This window comes from Trematomus bernacchii, unplaced genomic scaffold (genome assembly GCF_902827165.1).
Source record: "Trematomus bernacchii unplaced genomic scaffold, fTreBer1.1, whole genome shotgun sequence".
NCBI lineage: Eukaryota > Metazoa > Chordata > Actinopteri > Perciformes > Nototheniidae > Trematomus > Trematomus bernacchii.
In genome coordinates, this window is record NW_022987527.1 from 817,824 (window position 1) to 840,159 (window position 22,336).

Here is a 22,336-nt window from a genome sequence, read left to right on the forward strand (position 1 = left end):
GTTCAGGAGCATTAAGATGAGATTTTATGTAATGTGTGGGAGTAATAGTGAATACCTGTGATCCGTGGTTGTAGGGGGTTTAAGGGTGGTGGTGCTGTAAAATGCATAGTATTATTTGAAAGACATGTACACATCTACTTGCTTTGTTCAATTGTTGTTTTAAAAGAAATATACATTTCTTGATTAAGATGAACATAGAAACACATATATATTTTATTTGTTGATTATCCTCAAGTGCATCAAGCTATTTTACCACTTACAAAGTATTACAGTTTACAAATTACTTAAAGTGTAAATGTGAATACCTGCTTTCATCTGTGGTTCTGGGAGGCTCTTGGGTGGTAGTGCTGTAAAATGCATAGCACGATTTGAAAAGCGAATTGCTTTCTGTAAATGAAATTAATTTGTTAACTCAGGTTCAGGAGCATGGCCACGCCTCAGCCCCATCGCTAATCAAGGCTAAATCTATTTATATCTGGCCAAACATCCGGCCATCGCTTGTCTCCATTCTCTCAACCCGCCCTCCCACTCCCTTCCACTCATACATTCCTATTTCCACCTCATCCTTAGCCAAACCCCCTTCATCACTCCAACCATCGACCCCTTCATCCCGGCATCCCGGCATCCCGGCATCCCTTATCCCTCCATCCCTTATCCCTCCATCCTTATCCCTACATCCCTTATCCCTCCATCCCTTATCCCTCCATCCTTATCCCTTCATCCCTTATCCCTACATCACTTATCGCTACATCCCTTATCCCTACATCCCCTCATCTAAAGCACGTCCTCCTAGACCAGACCAACAGACGTCAATCGCCATCATCACTTAATCACCCCCTCCATATACATTCATTGTTACTCCTTCATTAAACCTACAAAACTTCTACTGTTGTGGCATGGTCCTTGCTCGTGCAATTTAAAATAAGATTTTCATAGCACACAAATGACTGCAAGTGTAACAGTTGTGTGTAAATTTGGATACCTGCTCTCATCTGTGGTTCTGGGAGGCTCAAGGGTGGTGGTGCTGTAAAATGCAAGTCATGATTTGAAAAGCAGATTGCTTTCTTTAAATGAAATACATTTATTAACTCAGGTTCAGGAGCATTAAGATAAGATTTTATGTAATGTGTGGGAGTAATAGTGAATACCTGTGATCTGTGGTTCTAGGGGGTTTAAGGGTGGTGGTGCTGTAAAATGCATAGTATTATTTGAAAGACATGTACACATCTACTTGCTTTCTTCAATTGTTTTTTAAAAGAAATATACCTTTCTTGCTTAACATGAACATAAAAACACATATATATATTTTATTTGTTGATTATCCTCAAGTGCATCAAGCTATTTTACCACTTACAAACGTAATACAGTTAATAAATTACTTAAAGTGTAAATGTGAATACCTGCTTTCATCCGTGGTTCTGGGAGGCTCTAGGGTGGTAGTGCTGTAAAATGCAAGGCATGATTTGAAAAGCAAATTGCTTTCTTTAACTGAATACATTTGTTAACTCAGGTTCAGGAGCATGGCCACGCCTCAACCCCATCGCTAATCAAGGCTAATTCTATTTATATCCGGCCAAACATGCGGCCATCACTTGTCTCCATTCTCTCAACCCACCCTCGCTCTCCCTTCCACTCATGCACTTCTACCTCATCCTTAGCCCAACCCCCTTAATCCCTCCAACCATCGACCCCTTCATCCCGGCATCCCTTATCTCTCCATCCCTTATCCCTTCATCCTGACATTCAGACATCCCTTCATCCCTTAATCTCTTATCCCTCCATCCATTATCCTTTCATCCTGACATTCAGACATCCCTTAATCCCTTAATCCCTCCATCCCTTATCCTTTCCTCCCACCTCTTCATCCCTTCATCCCAACATCTCTTAATCCCTACATCCCTTCATCCCGACATCCCTTATCCTTCCATCCCTACATCCCTTCATCCCGACATCTCTTAGTCCTTTCATCCCTTCATCCTGACATCCCTTATCCTTTCCTCCCTACATCCCTTCATCCCTTCATCCTGAACGCTCTTAATCCTTTCATCCCTCCATCCTGACATCCCTTAATCCCGACATACCTTATCCTTTCATCCCTACATCCCTTCATCCCTTCCATTATCCCTACATCCCCTCATCCTCTCCACCTGTCTCTATTCGTATTCAACTCGTGCATATTTTGCGGAAACATGCCGGGGACTGAACCCCCACTCTGAGTCTCCCTCTGCCTGGACCAAAGCACGTCATCCCAGACCAGACCAACAGACGCCATTCGCTTAATCACCTCCTCCATTATCAATTCATTGATACTCCTACCTTAAACCTACAAACATTATACTGTTGTGGCATGGTTGTTGCTAGTGCAAGTTAAGATAAGATTTTCAAAGCCCACAAATAACTGCAAGTGTGTGGGAGTGATAGTGAATACCTGTGATCCGTGGTTCTAGAAGGTTTAAGGGTGGTGGTGCTGTAAAACGCATAGTATTATTTGAAAGGCATGTACAAATCAACTTGCTTTCTTCAATTGTTGTTTTAAAATAAAAAAAATTTGTTTTGCTTAACATGAACATAGAAACACATTTATATATATTTTATTTGTTGATTATCCTCAAGGGCATCAAGCTATTTTACAACTTACAAATTACTTCAAATGTAACATGGGAGTCAGTGTGAATACCTCTCATCCGTTGTTTTGGGAGTTGAGTGGGTGGTGGTTGGTGAGATTCTGTAGAAAGAATTGTATCATTTGAAAGACATCTTATAACAAAATTAAATCTATTTCATTAAGTTGTGTTTCAAATTGGTTTCAGTTCTGACAATTAAACTTTGTTTGCTAAGACAATGTCTTACCGTGATGAGCAGGGGCCTCCATTTAGATCTTTCGGAGGATATTTGATCTCCACTGGTCCCACTTGAGGAATTGGCAGGGAACTTCCAGTGACTAGCGGGGTGATATCTAGAAAATAATAACCATTTAGCTATAATAACTTCAATTTGAAACACATATTCAAAAGAGTTTGTATTAGAATTAGAAGCAAAACAAATATTTTCTCAGCCTGCCTTGGAAGCTGAAAACAAAAGCGACACTTCCTCCTTTGAGGAACTCTCTGGTTGTCATATCCTTCTGTTTGGCAGAAAGCCAACGGCCAAACAGAGTTCCAGAAAATGCATTCTCATTATTCTCATCTACGTATGGAGTTCCAACTTTACGAGGATTGCCCCACCGATATCTGCCTGTATATAGAAAGCATATACATCATCAAAGCTAAGTAATCAACAATAACATTCGATTATTATCTCATTCCAGAGATAATATATATTTTTAAACATACCTTTTTAAATACTTTTAGACTTACCATCAGAGGATATGCTTAGATCACTGGTGATACTAAATTGCTTGGACATCTGCAGCTGGATGTTGGCGTTCTGGTCCAGCATTTTGAAGGTCACCTGCCTTTGTGGGCAAGGCCACTCCAGCCGGTCATCATTTTCACCAGACACGAGTTGCACAATCAATCCGAACAATGAATTATACAACACAACCCCAACTCTGTAAGCATAGCCCCCGCTGGAGTATTGCCGAGGGCTGTAAATAGGGATGCCAGAACCTCCAGAGTTCAAAGCCTGCTCAAAGTCATCAAGCTGCATGGTTACATGTGGACATTCGATCTCTGACAGATTTATGTCATCAATTGAGAAGCCGCCTGTAGAGCTTCCTGCTCCTTTACGAACCTCAAACTCCACCTGGAAGTGCTTGGTGGCATTCAGGGACACATGATGGAGCTTCCAGTAGTTTGTTGGCTCACCTGGAGGAAACATTTTGTGATGTCTGAATTGTATTTGTTGTATAACAGGCGCATGAGATATATAGATTTCAAATACAAGATTCTTAAATGCTATTTATGGAGAATGATACCAGATGCTACATTACCAGTGATCTGTCCCATGAGGCGTAAGGTTCCCTTGAGGTCCAATTCCTCCTGAAACTCTCTGATCCAGATGTTGAGGTGGTCTGACATTTTCCCACTGTGGAAATAGTAGAACTGGAGACACTGGACATGATGCTCCCTATTGAGACTCATCCTGTGGGTCTCCAGCCAGGCCGAGTCTCCCTCCTCACCTGATGCCGTGCTAACATGCATGAAGTAACGCACATCTTCACCTAGAATGTGTATTGTCCCAAAAATAAGGAGTTATATATTTGTGTTTATAATCATTTTCTGTGGGGATACTTGATAATATATTCAACAGTTCAAAGATAACATGACATAATGGGGGGTGGCATAAGAAAGGTGGATAGGAATAGTAAAAGGGAAAGTTTTGAAGTACACAAATGCAATGTTAGATTTAAAAATGTTACCTTGTTCACCACAGCCACTGGGTAGATTGGTGTGTTCAGACACAGGACCCCCTGTAACATGTGTTACCATTTCCCAGACAAGCCCACTCTGTGAACAGCTAGTCATTTGACACATGGTCTCATCGGGGAAGCTGCATGTCATCTGAAATGCAATGGTTGACTCTGTAGAGTAAGATAGAGAACATTGGGTTGCGGACTCTTGGTTGTATGTAGGGTATCAAATCAAAATAAGACTGATTCCGATTTGTTAAAGGATTGTGTGGGTAGTCATTTAATATTGAGTAAACCTTTAAGTTTGAAGTTCATTGTTCAAATACATGTTTTGATACACAAACTGCAACCAAATGGCATTATACAGGTTCACAGGAATCATTAAATAAGCTCTTATCTGGCTTTTGATAAGAATGAATGAAGAATAGCTTTAGTTCGAGCTTGTGCTGTCGTCAATTATGTTTTTACTTAGTTAAAAGCACAGGTAAAGTTATTGAGTTCATTAAAATGCCCCTTGAAAACCTGCTGGGCTGCAAATAGCATTATTATATCTCCACCAACTTTCAATCACTTACTGCATTTGTAGAGGAGGTTCAGCTCCAGAACGTCTTTGGGACTCACTTCCAGTCTTTGACCAATCACATCTTCGAACTTTGGGTCTTTGGTTATAATAGTTAACCCGTTGCCATTGCTGAAAGCATCTTTGCCATAGTGCATCACTGACCAGAAGTCGTACGGGACTCCCTGGTTGGTGCTGGTTACATTGCTTTGTTTGTCAAAATTATTCTCATAGTCTAGATAAAGACATATAAAAGCCAATCATTATTTGTTTAAACTTATTAAGATATGAAGAAGATTGTTTGGAATAATGTTATGTATTCATTGTTTTAATTTCAGCAGCATTTATCTTGCCACCAATTTATATTTGAAATACTTTTGATTATACCGTCTGTATTTAGACAAAAATATTGATGATATGTTCATGGACTAATTATTCTAATAACTTATTTATTTCCAAATCATTGTAGGTCCTTTATATACCTTGATATCATCCTGTACATATAAAGAAGAGGCATGTTTAATAAGAGTATTTAACAAACCTTCTCTGATGTTCTCGTAAACAATGGTCACATAATCATCTCTGTCATATCTGGACTGTTCATGGTCGAAGCCCAAAGCATGGAGGAACTCATGTTCAACCGTTGCGATGGAATCACAGTAAGGCCCGATGGAGATTTCCTGTCCGTTGGATATTACTTTCCCAATATATGAATAACATCTAAAATGAGAAAAAGCAGTCATTAGCTCATCAACAACAATAACAAACAACAAAATGTATACTTATCAAAGGTCCACAAAGAACAATACATCTCACAAGCAAATGTACAAACAATAGCAAAACATGATCACCCTCTAATCTCTGGAAGTCTCATTAGTCTAATTGTTAAGGTGCTTTTTGTGGATAAATGTTGCGAACAAGAAAGATATGGAGCATTTTAAAAATATTTTTAAAACTTACCCGCCTATATTTTTGACGTTGATGTAATACTCCTCAGAGTCCCTTGGTTTGAAGTCAATACATGACTTCAACCTGAACTGGTCAAAGGCTTTCAGGATGACTCCTTTAGCATTCATCTCTTCCATTGTGCATGGGCATTTTTCAAAAAGGAAGAACAAAGATATGGCATTGTAAATGACAAGAACAGATGAGGTATTCTCGCTTGTATACATTGTTGGTATGAATTTCACAAATTTGTATTCACAACAGGATGCCATTAAACTTGCTCTTCTCCTCCAGGTAACTGATGCATATTGAACTTCTGTCTGTTCAATTATGTAACTAACTCCTTAACATGTTGCATAGGCCTCCATAACTAAAACAAATATTCTGGTTAATGCAGGAAAACTAATATTCACCAAGGTCTTCATTCAAAACATATGGGACTGGGGATGTCCACAGTCTTTTCTCATTAGTAGTGGCACTCCTTTCTGTGTTTGGTGGGTCCTGAGAAGATTTATAAGAAACTGTATCATGTGACACACACACACACAAATGTTTATCATTTGAATATTTGCCTAAAAATGCTAAACCCACCTTCAGGATATCATCCTGAAAAGAATCTAAGATAACACATAAAAGGGGATGTTTTTTTTTAACAGAATATCAATAACGATACAATGAATAAGTTACTTGGTTATAAATGAACTTGACAGAACAATATTACCAAAAGGTCCATTTAATGGTATGAAAATGTTTAACTTTACCTTTGTTTGCCTCTTGAATGCTCTTGCTTGCACCAATGTCTAGAAAAACAGATAAGAGGTTGCCTTATGAAGTAACATTGAGAATTAAATTATTAAATATTATATATTTTATGAAATAAAAGATAAAATATGAAATACCACAACTTACCCACTATCTCCAATCTGACCTGTGAACAATTACATTTGCGGAGATAAATAATTGTAAAACTATAATATCTAACGTACAACATGACATACAAATAACATGTTCGCATTCCATCTATTTTTTTTCGGATGCAGTTAAATATGCTTGAGTCTCAACTTTTATGAAAAATAAGTAATTCATTCATTCCTGTATGAAATGTTAGGAAATCAACAGCAAGCCAATACATTAGAAATTAAGGAAAAGTACAACAATAAAGTAACTCTTACTGTTCTTTTGGAGAATGATGATGAAACGGTCAAAATCACAACAAGGAAAATGTAGCCTTTCATCCTTGTGTCTTGAAACAAACTGGAAATATAAACAAGATCAATATTAATAAGCATGATAAATTCAAAAATATGGTAATATATTTGTATAATATGAACAAATATAATCGTAAACCTCTCAAAACACGATAAAGTTACTATACATTATTGTGTCCTATTCACTAATCTGAAAATGCAGTATTTAAAGAAGACAGAAAATGCTCATCTGCGTTTACCTTCTGCCAGCTCGATTGTCTGTTCTAAACATGAAGGTTTTGGCTATACAGTATGAGTTTATATATGTGTGTAAATCATCATGCCCATCTGCGAAAACAAAGTAGAACAGGTTTTAACTTCAGACAATTCTTTTACATTCTTTCCGAATACTTAACAATTGATGTTGTGGTTGCAATGCTGTGAAGACAGAAACAAAAGTGCAGACAAAGGACCTTGAGAATTCCATTCAAGAGCAAAGCAAACTGCTGTCAATCTGTTAATTGAGGATCCGGTTTAAACGCAGTGGAGCATTATCTTTTGCACTTTAGTTTAATATATCTACTGCAGCATCACTTAACTCCAAACCGATATCAGATATTACAACTATGCAAAAAACAACAACACATACATTTCTTCTGATTTAATAGAGCTTTTTCAATTTTATATGACTATTTTAGGGAAATTCAGCGTATAAAAAACTCTCATTTCATTCCAATAGCTCCAATGATATGATATATTACTACACTACACAGAGAAGACCCGGATATTTTTGTTGGTTTTAGTGCTTGTTCTATGATCTATGAGTGTTTATTGATTCTTCCAATAGCTTCAATGTCATGTAATCCAGGGATTCCAAATCAAGCATTGTATAACTGCACTGGACAAATAAAACACACCTTTATGTTCTGGATTCTGGGGCTTCTTCTATTTTATACTGTATGAACAATGTTATGAAAATGCATGATTATTTAGTTTGATCCATTCATCCACCCATCCTCCTCCCACGTGTCTTAAGCACTTCTCCCCCTGCTCTGATTCTCAGGCTCATCTCATGCTCCATTGTCACCTCACACAAGATCAAGACTCCCAGATATACCTAAACTTCTTAACTTGGGGTAAGGACTCGTTCCCTACTCTGAGTTAACCAACCATTGTTTTTTCTGCTGAGAACCATTGCCTCACATTTAGAGTTGCTGATCCTTATCCCCGCCGCTTCACTACAAAAACTCAGAATCTTGCCAAGTATATTTGTCTAATATCTAATCAACATATCGAATATGTCTTTACACCTGCTATAAGACATAATAACTTCAGAAGTAACACTGCAATGACATATCGGGTCTTGTTTTTAGACAATGCATCCTCCTTGTGAAGTCAAATATGTTATGTTATAGGGAGGGATGAAACCCTCTTTAATGGTCACACATGCAGAGCACACAGCACACACAGTGAAATTTGGCCTCTGCTTTTAACCCATCCTAGTACAAGGAGTCTAGTACTAGGAGCAGTGGGCAGCTATTGTACAGATAATCTTATTTTGAGTTGTATCTCAAATGAAAGACATTTATTTTTCATGTTAATTGAAAGATAACCAACTAGCATCAGAAAAACAGAACACTTTTGAGCATTTGCGGCTTATATTGTAAAAACATTTCCTGATTCTGGTAAAATATAGTTCAAAATAAGTTTTCCCATATCTGATTTATCTAAATACCCCTTCTTATTTCAAGGAATCTTACCAAGCAAATTTTCACTTGTTCTATTGGCAGATTATTTTAATTATTTCAAGTGATAACACCTTGTTTTCATTATTGTTTAACTTGTTTTTGGAGCAGCATTTTTTCCAGTGTTCACACTCGGCTGCGAACAGATCCAATTAGTGCTGAAGGTCGCTAATTGATAATGCCATCAGAACTACTTCCTCTGCAAAAATCAGCAATTAAATCCTATAGAAAAACACATATGTAATTATCTAATAAACAAAAAAGTGCTTCAAAATCCAGAATATGATTTATATTTTAGATTCTTCAAATTAGCCCCCTTTTGCCTTGATGACAGCTTTGCACACTCTTGGCTTCTCTATATACATATATAAATATATAATATATATTAAATAATGTATTATATTACATTATTGGCTCTGCATTGGATTATTATCAGTTCTGGTAATAACTTCATAAATAACTATCACACTGATAAAACAATGAACACATAAACCGAAAACCCATTTAGCCACATTTACCCGAGTAGGCTTTTCCGTGCTGCTGTAGGGACAACACAGAGAAGGACTGAAACAATCAAATATAACTTACATAGAATATAGTTATCCGGGTCAGATTCAGCTCTTGGGGATCATTCTTTGTAAATACTAGTTCATTTTTCTTCCGTATGTTAGACAAAATCAAATTAGGAAATGCAAATTACTGGGAGGGTATGGAAATGTGTGTGCGAAGTGGAAATTACAATATTTAACGGTAGAGAGGTATTAAGTTTTATGAAATACAACTTAAGTTTTGTACTTTTAGAAATGAAATGTTTGCATTGTAAACATGTTGTCTGAAAGGAACGTGATAATTGAGGGATTATTTTTTTTTTTTACTGTTTTCTATTCTGTCAGAAGAGGTAAGGGCCGTTTTGTCATACGGTCTTATGTGACTCAGTAAATCTTTCAACACGTTCTTTTTTACTTTGTGCTTTTCATCTAAATGTCCATCTGTCAGCTGCATCTCTTACAGTTGGTTTAGGCATGGTTATCTGTCTGCATGTAATTGATGAAGTCAGACACATTACAGCCTTGGTCAGGTGTCTCAGGTAAAGACTTGAGAAATCTAGAAATAAGTGTCAATTAAATTCATTATTTAAATTTCACTGCCTTAGTCATACATCTGTTATGCACACTCATTTCACATTTTGTCATTTTCAACTGAGATGTGAGGAAAGAGATAATGTTACATTCACAAAAGATAGGATCAGTAAATGGAATTTACATAAAACTATTTTTGTTTGCTTGACATTTGCACTTTGACAGGAGCCCATTTGACAAGCAGAAATATACAAGTAGTATTTCTAAGTATAGACTTGAGTTAGGTACTATTTGTGTTTAAGACAGGAAGTCTGACACAGTCATGCACGTAGTAATTGAAGGATGGTGGTTTGTAGTTTTCCAGACTGTCAGAAGAGTGAGGGTTTGTTTTGTAAACCAGGCCGTTCCACATTCTTTGACATGCAGTCGCAGATGGACACAGTATCTCTAAAACTTTCAACATATATTCTTTTGTGTCTTTTTTTTCCCTCTCAATACATGTCAGCTGTATCACTTACAGTTGGTTTAAGAGAAGTTATCTTATCATCTATTATTATCAGAGTCACATGGCTGATGTTTGGCAACACCTGATGCAGGTCTCAGCCACTCAGTGGGAGATTTGATCATTCTATAAATACAAATATTTATAAGTGTTGCCTTTTTTTAATGTTATAATAACTAATAGTTTTAGGGATTATGTCAGGAAGAATGAAACATTGAAATAAAATGTTATCTGTGAAGATTATATCACATAGACATGCATTTGAAAGCTAAGTTTTAGGGACTTAAACACAGGAATTTTTTTTTTTCATTTGATGTAATACTACAGTCCTAAAAACACCATGGGTTAGAATACAAGCAGATACATAAAATATCCAGTGCATCTACAGTTTTGATTGTAGACCACTTAAATAAAGTCTTAGTAAATCCAAATAAACGTATCACAGATATCCTGCATAGAAGCCAATTGGGAACTAATGTGTACTTTAATTTTGCTGACAACTAAAACAAGTCATATATCAGGTTTTTAAGCAACTACAATACACTTAGATCAGGGGTGTCAAACTAAATTTCATCGCGGGCCACATTAGCATTATGGTTACACTCAAAGGGCCGGTTGTAACTATATAAATATACTGTCAAAGGTTTGGATACACCTTCTCATTCGAAGGTTTTTATTTATTTTAATAATTTTCTACATTGTAGATTAATACTGAAGAGATCAAAACTATAAAAAAACACATATGTAATTATCTAGTAAACAAAAAAGTGTTACAAAATCCAGAATATGATTTATATTTTAGATTCTTCAAATTAGCCCCCTTTTGCCTTGATGACAGCTTTGCAGACTCTTGGCTTCTCTATATAAATATACATATATAAATATATAATATATATTAAATAATGTATTATATTACATTATTGGCTCTGCATTGGATTATTATCAGTTCTGGTAGTAACTTCATAAATAACTACGTCTGAAAGAAGAAGTATAGGGCAAATAATTGAAAGCAAATATTCAACAATTACACCAATTGTATTGTATATCATATTCTTTGCAAGCTCTTAAAAATGAGGTCGCGGGCCGGATTTGGCCCACGGGCCTTGAGTTTGACACCCCTGACTTAGATAATGTCATTAAGTATCACACTGATAAAACAATGAACACATAAACCGAAAACCCCTTTAGCCAAATGTACCCGAGTAGGCTTTTCCGTGCTGCTGTAGGGACAACACAGAGAAGGACTGAAACAATCAAATATAACTTACATAGAATATAGTTATCCGGGTCAGATTCAGCTCTTGGGGATCATTCTTTGTAAATACTAGTTCATTTTTCTTCCGTATGTTAGACAAAATCAAATTTGGAAATGCAAATTACTGGAAGGGTATGGAAATGTGTGTGTGAAGTGGAAATTACAATATTTAACGGTAGAGAGGTATTAAGTTTTATGAAATACAACTTAAGTTTTGTACTTTTAGAAATGAAATGTTTGCATTGTAAACATGTTGGAACGGGAACGTGATAATTGAGCGATTGTTTTTTTTTTACTGTTTTCTATTCTGTCAGAAGAGGTAAGGGGCGTTTTGTCATACGGGCTTTTCCAAATGCTTTGTCATACGGTCTTATGTGACTCAGTAAATCTTTCAACACGTTCTTTTTTTACTGTGTACTTTTCATCTAAATGTCCATCTGTCAGCTGCATCTCTTACTGTTGGTTTAGGCATGGTTATCTGTCTGCATGTAATTGATGAAGTCAGACACATTACAGCCTTGGTCAGGTGTCTCAGGTAAAGACTTGAGAAATATAGAAATAAGTGTCAATTAAATTCATTATTTAAATTTGACTGCCTTAGTTAATGAAGTCATACATCTGTTATGCACAATCTATTCACATTATGTCGTTTTCAACTGAGATGTGAGGAAGCAGATAATGTTACATTCACAAAAGATAGGATCAGTAAATGGAATTTACATAAAACTATTTTTGTTTGCTTGACATTTGCACTTTGACAGGAGCCCGGTTTGACAGGCGTGAGAATGTGAATGCTAATTAGACTTAACGTGTTAGACATATGTTATCACACACGTCTTTTGTTCATTTAATCTTACTGACATCTCCGCCTTTGAGACTATTGTTTTGTCTTTTGCAAACTGTTGTGCCATTGTTGCAGAAACTTCAAACTGAGAAATGTGTTGTGATTTAATCACCTTCATTTCTTAAAAATAGGAAACACTATCTATGGAGATATAGTAACGTCCTTGCAGTCACACATTCCTATTACTTATTTATTATTTATTCAGAGAGTTTAATGGACAGAATTTAACATATCTCCTCCAGCAGGACTGTTTGGACGCAGTTTGATCAGATTTTAATTCCTGTGGCTACACAAGCAAACAACCCTGATGACCTCAATCCTGTTGAAGGAGCACACACACACACACACACACACACACACACACACACACACACACACACACACACACACACACACACACACACACACACAGGTTTAGACATACATGGAATAAGCTTTGGTTTATAATGGTGCATACATAAATACAGTAAGATACATTAAAATGAGAGAGCAAATATTATAAAAATACATACATTTCTATGTAAATGTTGTTGTCATTTTGGGCACACATGTGCACAATGATTGGAGAAATGTGCAAAGGTTCAAAGTAAAACATATGACAAATCTCATAAAGATGTTCTATGACAAGATAGGAACAGTAAAACATTTGAAATTATGATGACATGTATTTTAATGTTTTTATCTAAATCAAAGTAATGCAATAAGTGAGCTGAATAAATAATTAAATGTGCTATTCTTTATATTTGATTGCACTAGTTTAAGGCTCATTTATCAATTTTCCTAGTTATCAAGATAACTCAAAACACACTTTTCCACGTTATTCACCTGGGAACAATGTGCATTGCTTGTGTGTCATGTGTGCATGAGTGTAAAGTTAGTATTGTATTTGGACTCTGGACCTCCACGTTGGATGCCGGCAGCGTCACTAGAGGTGGATAACGCTTTGTTTTGGATATTTACAACTATAAGACATTGCACAACTTTTTTTCACCCTGGAAGTATTTTTGTTGTTTCCAAAGTAGCATTAAAATAAAATTGAATAAAATGCAGATTCACATGATTTTTAGGGCTAAAAAAAAAGAAATCTAATGGGATAAATCAATACCTGACTTATCTAGGCCTCTCTCACAGTACCTTGGTCATCCATGTTTTTGAAAACATTTCCCAATTTTGGTATTGAAAACAGGAAGGTGCAGTTTCATGGCAAGCATTGACAAGTATCTGAATAGGAACATAATTCTGCCTCTGGATAAAGATTGAGACGAAACTGTGACAGGAGCCAGGACATGTTAAGACATGGAATAAATACAAGTTACCTCCTATGAAAAAAGCAGCACATGCCCCACTGTGACCACAGCAGTCCCTGTTTATGTTTATGTAGTAACCATTTGTTTGTTTTAGAGATGTTTTGATAATTCACTGTATGCTCTAAAACAGCGTAAGTACAAAATATATATTTAATGTTTTTTTTAGGATTAGATTTATTGTAGATTTACATAATCTGTAATCGACTAGAAATACAAAAGTATTGTTTGCAGATGCAAGTATTTATTTTTGATAACTTAACAGAGATTACAAAAAAGTCACAGTTTCCAACTTCAAAACACAAATATTTACAATTTCGCCAAGTGCAGAGCTTTGCAACTTGTAATAAATATTAGTTTAATTTGGTTTACAGTATATTACATGCTTCCAACAGAGGTCGGCATCCTGATGAACGATGAAGTAGGTGTGGAGGTGGACTTAGTTGCCCTTGATAAAGGACTCGTAGAGGGACGTGAGCTGGGCCTGGAGGTCCTGGGCGTACGGGTCCAATTTTTCCTTCAGGTCCTCAGCATAGGGGGCCACCATCTGTTTCACCAGCTTGGCTCTCTGCATCAGCTCCACCTGGACCTTCTCCGTCACGGGGGCCACGCGCTCCTGGAAGTCCTGCAGGTGCTGGTCCACCTTCAGCTTCAGGTCATCGGTGTAGGGCCCGAACTGAGCCTGCAGGTCCTTCACACTCTGCTTCAGCTCCTCGCTCTTCTGCTCCAGGGTGGCTCTCAGGGCCTCGGTGTCAAGGGACTCAGCGTAGGGGGCCAGCTCCTGTTTGAGCTGCTCCACTCTCTGCTGGATCTGGACCTTCATGTCGTCGGTGTAGGGCTCCAGCTTGCCCCTGACAGTGCTCAGCTCCTTGGTCAGAACATTTCTCAGCACATCAGCCTCTGCGGTGATCTTGGTCATCAGGTCTTGGGCGGCAGGGGGGAGCTGCTCCTGCAGGGAGACGGCATACTGGCTGGCAATGTCAGTGCTGTCGGCCAGGCGGGCACTGGAAGACACGCAGGGTGAAGGTTAGACAATCAGACATTTTTGTGTAATACAATGCCAACCACACATGCCACTAATAGTCACCATGGTTCCTGTGTGTCACACTACTTACTTGACTTCCTGTCCAAACTCTGATTTCCTGATCATCTGGAGGGTGTCATCAGCTGTTTGGGTGGCCTTCCCAATGTAGTCCCAGAAAGCATCAGTCAGCACTTCAAGCTGTGGCTTGGGTGCATCAGCATAAAAGATGTTAGCATTGCAGCCTGTTGGACGGACACAGAAGCAGCTTTATAAATGCAGTTCATATTAATAGCTCTTAGTTGGGTAAACCATACTGATTGATGTAGAAAAGACACTTGAGAAAGCAAAAACAACTTACCAGACAGTACGGCAATGGCGAGTACAAGGAATACCTTCATGATTGCTGAAAGACAGTTATGAGATTGTTAGCTTTCAGACTGCATTATTGTGTCATGTGATGTATTCAAATGTAGTGTAATTCTCACCTGCTTTTGGCTTGTGCGTCTCTCAGAGTTAAGCGTGTTTGTGAATGACAGACTGGCGCTTCCATGTATATATATACTGAAGCACAGAACAGTTGTAGTCAAGAGCTCAAAGTCCAGGAGTCAAGTTCCATGTTGTCACAATGACTCTCCTCCTGACTCCTCTGCTTCCGCACTACTATCACATGAGCTGCTGAGCCTCCAACGCAGGCGCACTGACACAACCTTTACAGTTTTCACAGGCAATATGGCTTTTGGAACAATAAAACCAATGTACCTGACCATGAATATTGCAATAGTTCTTGTTTGACCCCTTTTTAGAAAGCAACTAGGAAATAGTAACTGTCCACGTTGTCCAGTGGTAAAAGTGTCCTCAGATAACTCCAGATAACCTCAATATGCTTGGACTGGTGGACTTTGTGTTAGGGGCAAGCAACGTGAATAAAATATGCGTAGTGAGAAGCCAAAATATCCAAAGTCATCTTGGTATCAATTTTCCTTGGTAATGCGGTTTGAGGTGATTTAAGTTAGCTTTAAATCAAATTGTGGCCTTTTAAAAAATACTTTAAACTGACAGAGGGGAATAATTGGAATAAGTAGTTTGAAATAAATGTACCAAACTGCCTCTTAAAATGCGTTGTAAATATAAAGCAAGGGATCTGTATGTTGGTATTCTTTCCCATTCCTCGAGAACGGTTTATCTGACCTTCTTCACACTTTACAGATGTAATGCTTCGGATTGTAAAGTGCCGAAGAGGGTCAAATAGGACATGTCCAATATTATAGAAAACAAACAAATGAACAGGACTCTGGGCCGGAGCAGGTCAGGAGTTCAGGGCTCTGAATACTGAGTTGATCATGTCATCATGTCTGCAGCAGGCTATTACCCACCCAGTTCAGTCACAATTGCTGCTGGGTATACAAACATTACAACCCAACTTCTCACGTTTGCTGTTCTAACCTATTAGACTATGAACTTTGTTTTTTGACAAAGACATATGCCATCAACATGGATACGGGAATGTGTTTCAAATAGGTGAAGCAGACCTTGAGACAATTGACTTAATCTAAGGGCATTTCTAAAGGCAAAATGTTCAAGCTAATTAAATCCTTGATTTACCTTACAGTATAACCGGTTATCTTAAAGCCAGTGTCTGTCTCATTTTGGAACCTGAAAGATACATACATTGAGAAATGCAAAAAGCCACAACTTATCATAAGGACTCAAAAAGAAGGCAGTGTCGAGGGTTAAGTTGTTTCTACGAGTTGTTCAAGCAGCAATTCTATAGTCTAAGGCCGGTTTTGCATGGGCACTATACATATTTTGAATACCAAAAGAATTAGAAGATATATACATATCAAGTTTAGCCCACTTGTACAAAAGTCTTAGAATACTATCATGGTAAAATGAGAATAATAAATAAATAAAATAAATGTTCAAGTCTAAGACATTGTGAGTTGGACACTGTCTATAGAAAAAATGGAAGAAACAAAAATGTTGATACTATGGTTTGGCTTGTGTGAAACTGAGGCTACTTTGTCCTCCGAAAGCTGACGGTGTTGGTGTCTGCTGACCTTTGGCCAAACTGACCCATATGGACTCATAGCATGACACAGACTAGAACCACAAGCTACGGTGAAGTTGGTTGGCAACATGGCAAGCTAATAGTGACAATAAATAAACCACTGTAAATATAATCAAAGCTGGACATCAGAGACATGAGAAGAGGGATTTTGCCATTCCTGGCAAAGCGTTATCTCTGGCGATGCAGAGCTAACATAAAAGTGATTACAGACATACTTACAGGAGGGCTTTTGAGGACAAGGTCCATTTAAGGTTACACTTGAGGATTTAGTCACACTCTAACACAGAGGAATCACACATATTTAGGCCAAATCATGATAAAAAGGCACATAACTAAATCAATACTGTTTGGTAGATGATAACTGACATATGAAACTGTTTAAAATAAATGATTTGCTTGGTGTGTGTGTGTGCATTGGTGCAACAATATGGGGTTGTGCATGATTGTTGCGTGGTGTCTGGCACTGGGTGTCTGTGAGGATAGCAGGGTGAGGCAAGGTGACAGCAAGACACTAGCCACTGTACTTTGGGATCATTAGAGTCCGTATTGCTTTATAAGCTGCAGAACCTCACCAGCTCAACACAAGCAGTGCCAAGTGGATTTGCCGATACAACAACAAACTCAGGTGAGATGATGAAGGATTGGCTCGGAGTAGCTTCTGAATTTTTTCTTTTTACACTGAATCTTAGTGAACAGGCTTTGCTAACTATCTTTGTATCTCCTTGTTAAGATATAAGAGCCATGAAGGTCCTTGTTCTGCTCGTCCTTGCCGTTTTCACTGGTGAGTATGGTGGAAAAATATCCCTATTTGTTTTGGAGCGTGACACCCAAGTCAAAAGACTTCAAGGACAAATATAGAATTGCAATGAGGTTTTTGGACCACTCAAATCACTTTTAAATAACACCCAGAAATTCCTTGGATGTGAAATTAACCGATCACATACACATTAATACACTGGTGTGTACTGATATGGAACCTTGTATGGGTGACCATATAAGGAGTCAGACTGCTCATCATTTAATTTCATTTAATTTCAAACCTTTATTTATGCAGGTGAATACCATTGAGTTCATTGATCTCTTTTTCAAGGGTGACCTGCTGCAAGTAGGTTCCACATGAATACATATAAACATAAAACAACAGAAAAACAAAAAGGACATCATACAGCATATTTACAGCGACTACAGCTTACATAGCTTGTGACATTTACAGGTTCCAACAGTTTCCGATTGGATAGCATCTATCCTTGCTTTAAAAACCTTTAGTGGAACCAAATTGCTCAGCTTCCATTCCTTTTGCAGACTGTTCCAAGTTAGTGGAGCTGCGCATCTAAAAGCTATCTTCCCTAAGACAGTCCTAGCAGTTGGCACATTTAATAAAACCACAGCATGCGATCTCAGGCAGTAGCCACTTACAATTCGCCGTGAGATCAGGGAGCAGATGTAGGATGGAAGTTTCCCTAACATGGCTTTGTATATAAAAATGTACCAGTGACTGAGCCTCTGTACAGTTAGTGAAGGCAAACCTGCCCTTGCATACAGGGTACAGTGATGGGTTAATACTTTACAGTTTGTCACAAATCTCAGTGCACTGTGATACGCAGCATCTAACTTGTTTAGGCAATTGGCAGGTGCATTCATATAGATCAGATCACCATAGTCCAGCACAGGTAAAAAGGTCACAGTGACTAGCCTTTTCCTGGCCTCAAGCGAGAAACAGGACTTGTTCCTGTGAAAGAAACCTAGCCTAATCCTCAGTTTTTTAAGCAGGTTATTGACATGAAGTTTAAAAGTGAGACAATCATCAAGTCAGATAGCAAGGTATTTGTAACAGGTAACCACTTCAAGTTTTATTCCTTGCGTAGTTACAATATCTAAAACAGGCTCTGGTGTCTTTTTAGCATTTGAAAAGAGCATTACCTTGGTTTTTATCAACATTTAAAAGAAGCTTTAGTTCAGAGAGCTCAGTCTGAATAATGGTAAAAACAGCTTGCAATTAAACAACAGCCTCCTTAATGGAGGGACCTGCACAGTACATCACGTTATCGTCCGCATAAAAATGTAAGGTTGCTCCATCAACATTTTCACCTAAACTATTTATATAGATGGAGAATAATAGCGGACCTAAAACAGAACCTTGTGGTACACCATTAGTAATGTTTAACCACTCAGAAGACAGCCCATCAAAGTGAACACATTGGGACCTTTCAGAGAGGTAGTTCACAAAACACCCCACTGCACGGCTGGATATGCCAATACTGAGTAGCCTCTGCTTTAAGATGTGATGATCGACGGTATCAAACGCTTTGGACAAGTCAACAAATAGAGCTGCACAACTCTGCTTATTATCTAAAATACTCGCCATATCATTCACCACTTTCATTGTCGCAGTGATGGTGCTATGTTGCTTTCTGAAGCCTGACTGATGTTTAGATAGGATGTCATTTATACATAAAAACTCATTTACCTGTTCACTCACTAGGCGTTCAAGAACCTTAGCCAGAACTGATAATTTAGAGATGGGCCTATAATTATTTAATAAGGTGGCCTCCCCTCCTTTTAGTAAAGGTAGGACATGAGCTGACTTCCATATTTTTGGAATTGTATTTGTGCTGAGGGAGAGGTTAAAAAGAGTAGTGAGAGGTGGAGCAATAAAATCTGCAGCTATCTTTAAAAAGAAAGGTTCTACGTTGTCCGGGCCAGCCGGTTTCTTAGGATCTAACTTGGTTAAGGCTTAACGAACAACATCAATAGTAAAAGGAGTAAAACTGAAAGGGTTTTCCAGACCACATTGTTCAGAGTCACCGACTGTGGTGTTCACAGTAGCAGAGTTAGTGACAGAATCAAACAGAGAGCCACAGGACACAAAATGCTCATTAAAACAATTTAACATAGTAGCCCTGTCCGATATTGTGCCAGATGCTGTGGTAAGGCACGGAGGTAGCTCATTACGGATTTCACCGGTGGATATCGATTTTATGGCTTTCCAAAATGTTCCAGGATTATTCAGGTTCTTTGTGGTAACTGACAGATAATACTTCAAATTAGCACTTTTTATTTGTGATGTGAAGCTATTTCTTAGCTGCCTAAAGCGTAGCCATTCTACCTCTGAGCCTGATTTCCTAGCCTTTGCCCAGGCCTTGTTTCTCTCATGAAGGAGACTGGATAGTTCAGCAGAAAACCAAGGATTGTCTCGTCCCTTCACTCTAAATTTACGCAGGGGTGCATGTCTATCTATAATTTCCATAAAACCAAGATAAAAATAAGACAATCATCTAATCTAATGCTCATTCACACACACTCACACATGCCTCTGGGATTTGGCAGTTAAGTATGCCACTTTACCTCCTTCGGAATATTTTTTCAGTTAAAATACCTGAAAACTCTGAAATATTTTGAACCTTCCAACTGTTCTTCAAAATGTTTTTCTCTCTGTTCAACAGGCTGCAATGCCAACATCTTATATGCTGATGCACCCAATACACGGATTGAATTGCTGACTGAGGCCTTCTGGGACTATGTCGCAAAGGCAAAAGACACAGCTGATGACACCCTCCAGATGATCAGCAAATCACCGTTTGTCAAGCATGTCAAGTAAGTCTAGACAAGACCATTGTTACCATTGTCGACATTCTAATGATGCAAACAAAAAAAAGTATACTGCAAACTGATATGCAATTTCTCCTCACTGAATTCTAATTAAAGGTAACATCCCATTGTTCTCGCTCCTTTCTAGTGCCCTTCTGAGAGACGGGTTCATGGCTGCCTTCTATTATGCCTACGCCGTGCAGGACCAGCTTCCCCCTACAGCTAAGGACATGATCCACAAAGTCAACAGAGAGACCGGGCGTGTGGAAAGGGAGCTGGCCGCTGCCCTGAAGCAATACACCGATAACATGAAGGTCCAGATCCAGCAGAGAGTGGAGCAGCTCAAACAGGAGCTGGCCCCCTACGCTGAGTCCCTTGACACCGAGGCCGTGAGAACCACCCTGGAGCAGAAGAGCGAGGAGCTGAAGCTGAGTGTGAAGGACCTGCAGGCTCTGCTCGGCAACACCGATGACCTGAAGCTGAAGGTGGATCAGCACCTGCAGGACTTCCAGGAGCGCGTGGCCCCCGTGGCCGAGCAGGTTCAAGATCAGTTGATTCAGAGAGCCATTCAGGTTCGAGATATGGCCGCCCCATACGTTGAGGATCTGAGAGTAAATCTGAACCCCTACGCCCAGGTCCTCCAGGCCCGCCTCACCTCCCTCTACGAGGCCTACGCCAAATCAACATAAGTCAACCTCCCCCTCACCTTAAAGGGAAAGTAACTGCATCAACAGATACACAATAATCTGACCCCGGGACACAAAATGAACAAAACGACAACACAAGCTAACCAGTTATAGATGTTTTAAGAAAATAATGATTTGGAGGTTAATGACTGTGTTAGTAAATTAATGAAAAGGGAACATACCTTGGTAGATTCTTAAAATCTGAAAAACAGATGTTTTTTCTGCATTGTGAAATCAGACTGGGGAAAGTGGACATGAAAAACTAAAAAGACAAATTGAAGCAGCAAACACATTATGAGCTGCACTGAAGCTCATGAGTTTACTGTGCATCACCTATAATCACTCGTGAAAGCAAGACAGGTGAAAACATTTGGTAACTAAAGTGTCCTGAATAAATGTTGTGTAATATGCATTCTTAAGTAAGAAACTAATGATTGTATTTATAGAAAAGAAAAGAAAGTTATTTTGAAAAGAAGAACATACTAAAGGAGACTGGCATGTATTTCATAAATTATTCACTCTGTATCTCCTTTCCACAAGTGAAACCAACACGTACTCAACACGTTGGATCAAGATTGTGTAAATAAACAAGTTGTACAAATATCAAGTTGTGTTTACTACAGAGGGCTACAAAGGGTTTTGTCTGAGACTTAATTAGCAAGGTTTAGAGTTTCTGGTAGGTATTGTTTTTTAAAGTCTTGACGGAGCCAGGATAGTTCTTATCCCTGATTTCAGACTTTGTACTGTAGCATCATTTTAAAACCCATGCATAATGAGTGTGGTATTAATCTTCTTATTTATATATATGCAAGAGTGCTAACCAACGTACTTCTAAACATGTGCAGCTAATCCTTAGATTATGTCATTACTGGTAGCAATGAATATTTGTTTTGTAAAAGCACATTGTTTTATTTAAAATACAAGGATAATGACAACATGTATTAATTACCATTTCTGTAAATATGACAGTAGAGGTTTCTCAATACTCTAATTTCCCCTCTTCGACTCCTATCCTCAAGACTTAGTGCCGCCCACAGGAGATGCGAGCGGAGGACTGAGGAGGGGGACCGAGGAGAGAGGAGTGGAAGCAGCAGGCGGTTAGAGAAATGAGAACTCCTCTCCTCTGAGCGGTCATTTTAAAGAGACGTTCATTAATGATGACAGGAGTCACAGCAGCCCTCTATTTGATGGACAGATGT

The 22,336-nt window shown here is 38.4% G+C and overlaps 3 protein-coding genes across 4 annotated transcripts; 1 reads left to right on the forward strand and 2 right to left on the reverse strand.

Annotated features, from left to right (window-relative positions):
• Positions 1-2,664: 2,664 nt before the first annotated feature.
• Positions 2,665-10,278, reverse strand: LOC117474588 (meprin A subunit beta-like). The gene is made up of 12 exons (XM_034120464.1): positions 10,183-10,278; positions 9,306-9,327; positions 6,617-6,655; positions 6,447-6,472; positions 6,269-6,356; positions 5,871-5,988; positions 5,452-5,630; positions 4,927-5,145; positions 3,932-4,162; positions 3,357-3,806; positions 2,851-2,956; positions 2,665-2,725 (listed from the first exon to the last, which is right to left on the reverse strand). The coding sequence occupies exons 1-12, from the start codon at positions 10,276-10,278 to the stop codon at positions 2,665-2,667; spliced, it is 1,635 nt and encodes a 544-aa protein (XP_033976355.1).
• Positions 10,279-12,657: 2,379 nt separating this feature from the next.
• LOC117474435 (apolipoprotein A-IV-like) lies at positions 12,658-15,391 on the reverse strand. Of its 2 annotated transcripts, XR_004555098.1 has the most exons (5): positions 15,281-15,391; positions 15,154-15,198; positions 14,887-15,037; positions 14,154-14,775; positions 12,658-12,786 (listed from the first exon to the last, which is right to left on the reverse strand). XR_004555098.1 is itself a non-coding variant. In XM_034120222.1 (4 exons), the coding sequence occupies exons 2-4, from the start codon at positions 15,191-15,193 to the stop codon at positions 14,211-14,213; spliced, it is 756 nt and encodes a 251-aa protein (XP_033976113.1). In that variant the 5' UTR covers positions 15,194-15,198; positions 15,281-15,391; the 3' UTR covers positions 13,996-14,210. The 2 variants fall into 2 exon arrangements, 1 of the variants encoding a protein (XP_033976113.1); XM_034120222.1 differs by lacking the exon at positions 12,658-12,786 and having other exon boundaries at positions 13,996-14,775.
• A 1,989-nt stretch (positions 15,392-17,380) lies between these two features.
• On the forward strand, positions 17,381-21,582 carry LOC117474455 (apolipoprotein A-IV-like). Its single transcript, XM_034120247.1, has 4 exons — positions 17,381-17,488; positions 17,594-17,644; positions 20,307-20,457; positions 20,600-21,582. Exons 2-4 carry the CDS (start codon positions 17,605-17,607, stop codon positions 21,138-21,140), a joined length of 732 nt encoding a protein of 243 aa, XP_033976138.1. The 5' UTR covers positions 17,381-17,488; positions 17,594-17,604; the 3' UTR covers positions 21,141-21,582.
• Positions 21,583-22,336: the final 754 nt, after the last annotated feature.

Excerpts from the sequence above, each read along its gene's own strand:
- LOC117474588 (XM_034120464.1), bottom strand. The coding sequence starts at position 10,278 with ATGTGGAACGGCCTGGTTTACAAAACAAACCCTCACTCTTCTGACAGT. Across the intron at positions 5,146-5,451 it reads TTACGAGAACATCAGAGAAG|ACTATGAGAATAATTTTGAC; the intron begins GTTTGTTAAATA and ends GTCTTTATCTAG. Across the intron at positions 2,957-3,356 it reads TCTAAGCATATCCTCTGATG|ATATCACCCCGCTAGTCACT; the intron begins GTAAGTCTAAAA and ends ATTATTTTCTAG.
- LOC117474435 (XM_034120222.1), bottom strand. The coding sequence starts at position 15,193 with ATGAAGGTATTCCTTGTACTCGCCATTGCCGTACTGTCTG. Across the intron at positions 15,038-15,153 it reads CGCCATTGCCGTACTGTCTG|GCTGCAATGCTAACATCTTT; the intron begins GTAAGTTGTTTT and ends TCCGTCCAACAG. Across the intron at positions 14,776-14,886 it reads GAGTTTGGACAGGAAGTCAA|TGCCCGCCTGGCCGACAGCA; the intron begins GTAAGTAGTGTG and ends CGTGTCTTCCAG.
- LOC117474455 (XM_034120247.1), top strand. The coding sequence starts at position 17,605 with ATGAAGGTCCTTGTTCTGCTCGTCCTTGCCGTTTTCACTG. Across the intron at positions 17,645-20,306 it reads CGTCCTTGCCGTTTTCACTG|GCTGCAATGCCAACATCTTA; the intron begins GTGAGTATGGTG and ends TCTGTTCAACAG. Across the intron at positions 20,458-20,599 it reads CCGTTTGTCAAGCATGTCAA|TGCCCTTCTGAGAGACGGGT; the intron begins GTAAGTCTAGAC and ends GCTCCTTTCTAG.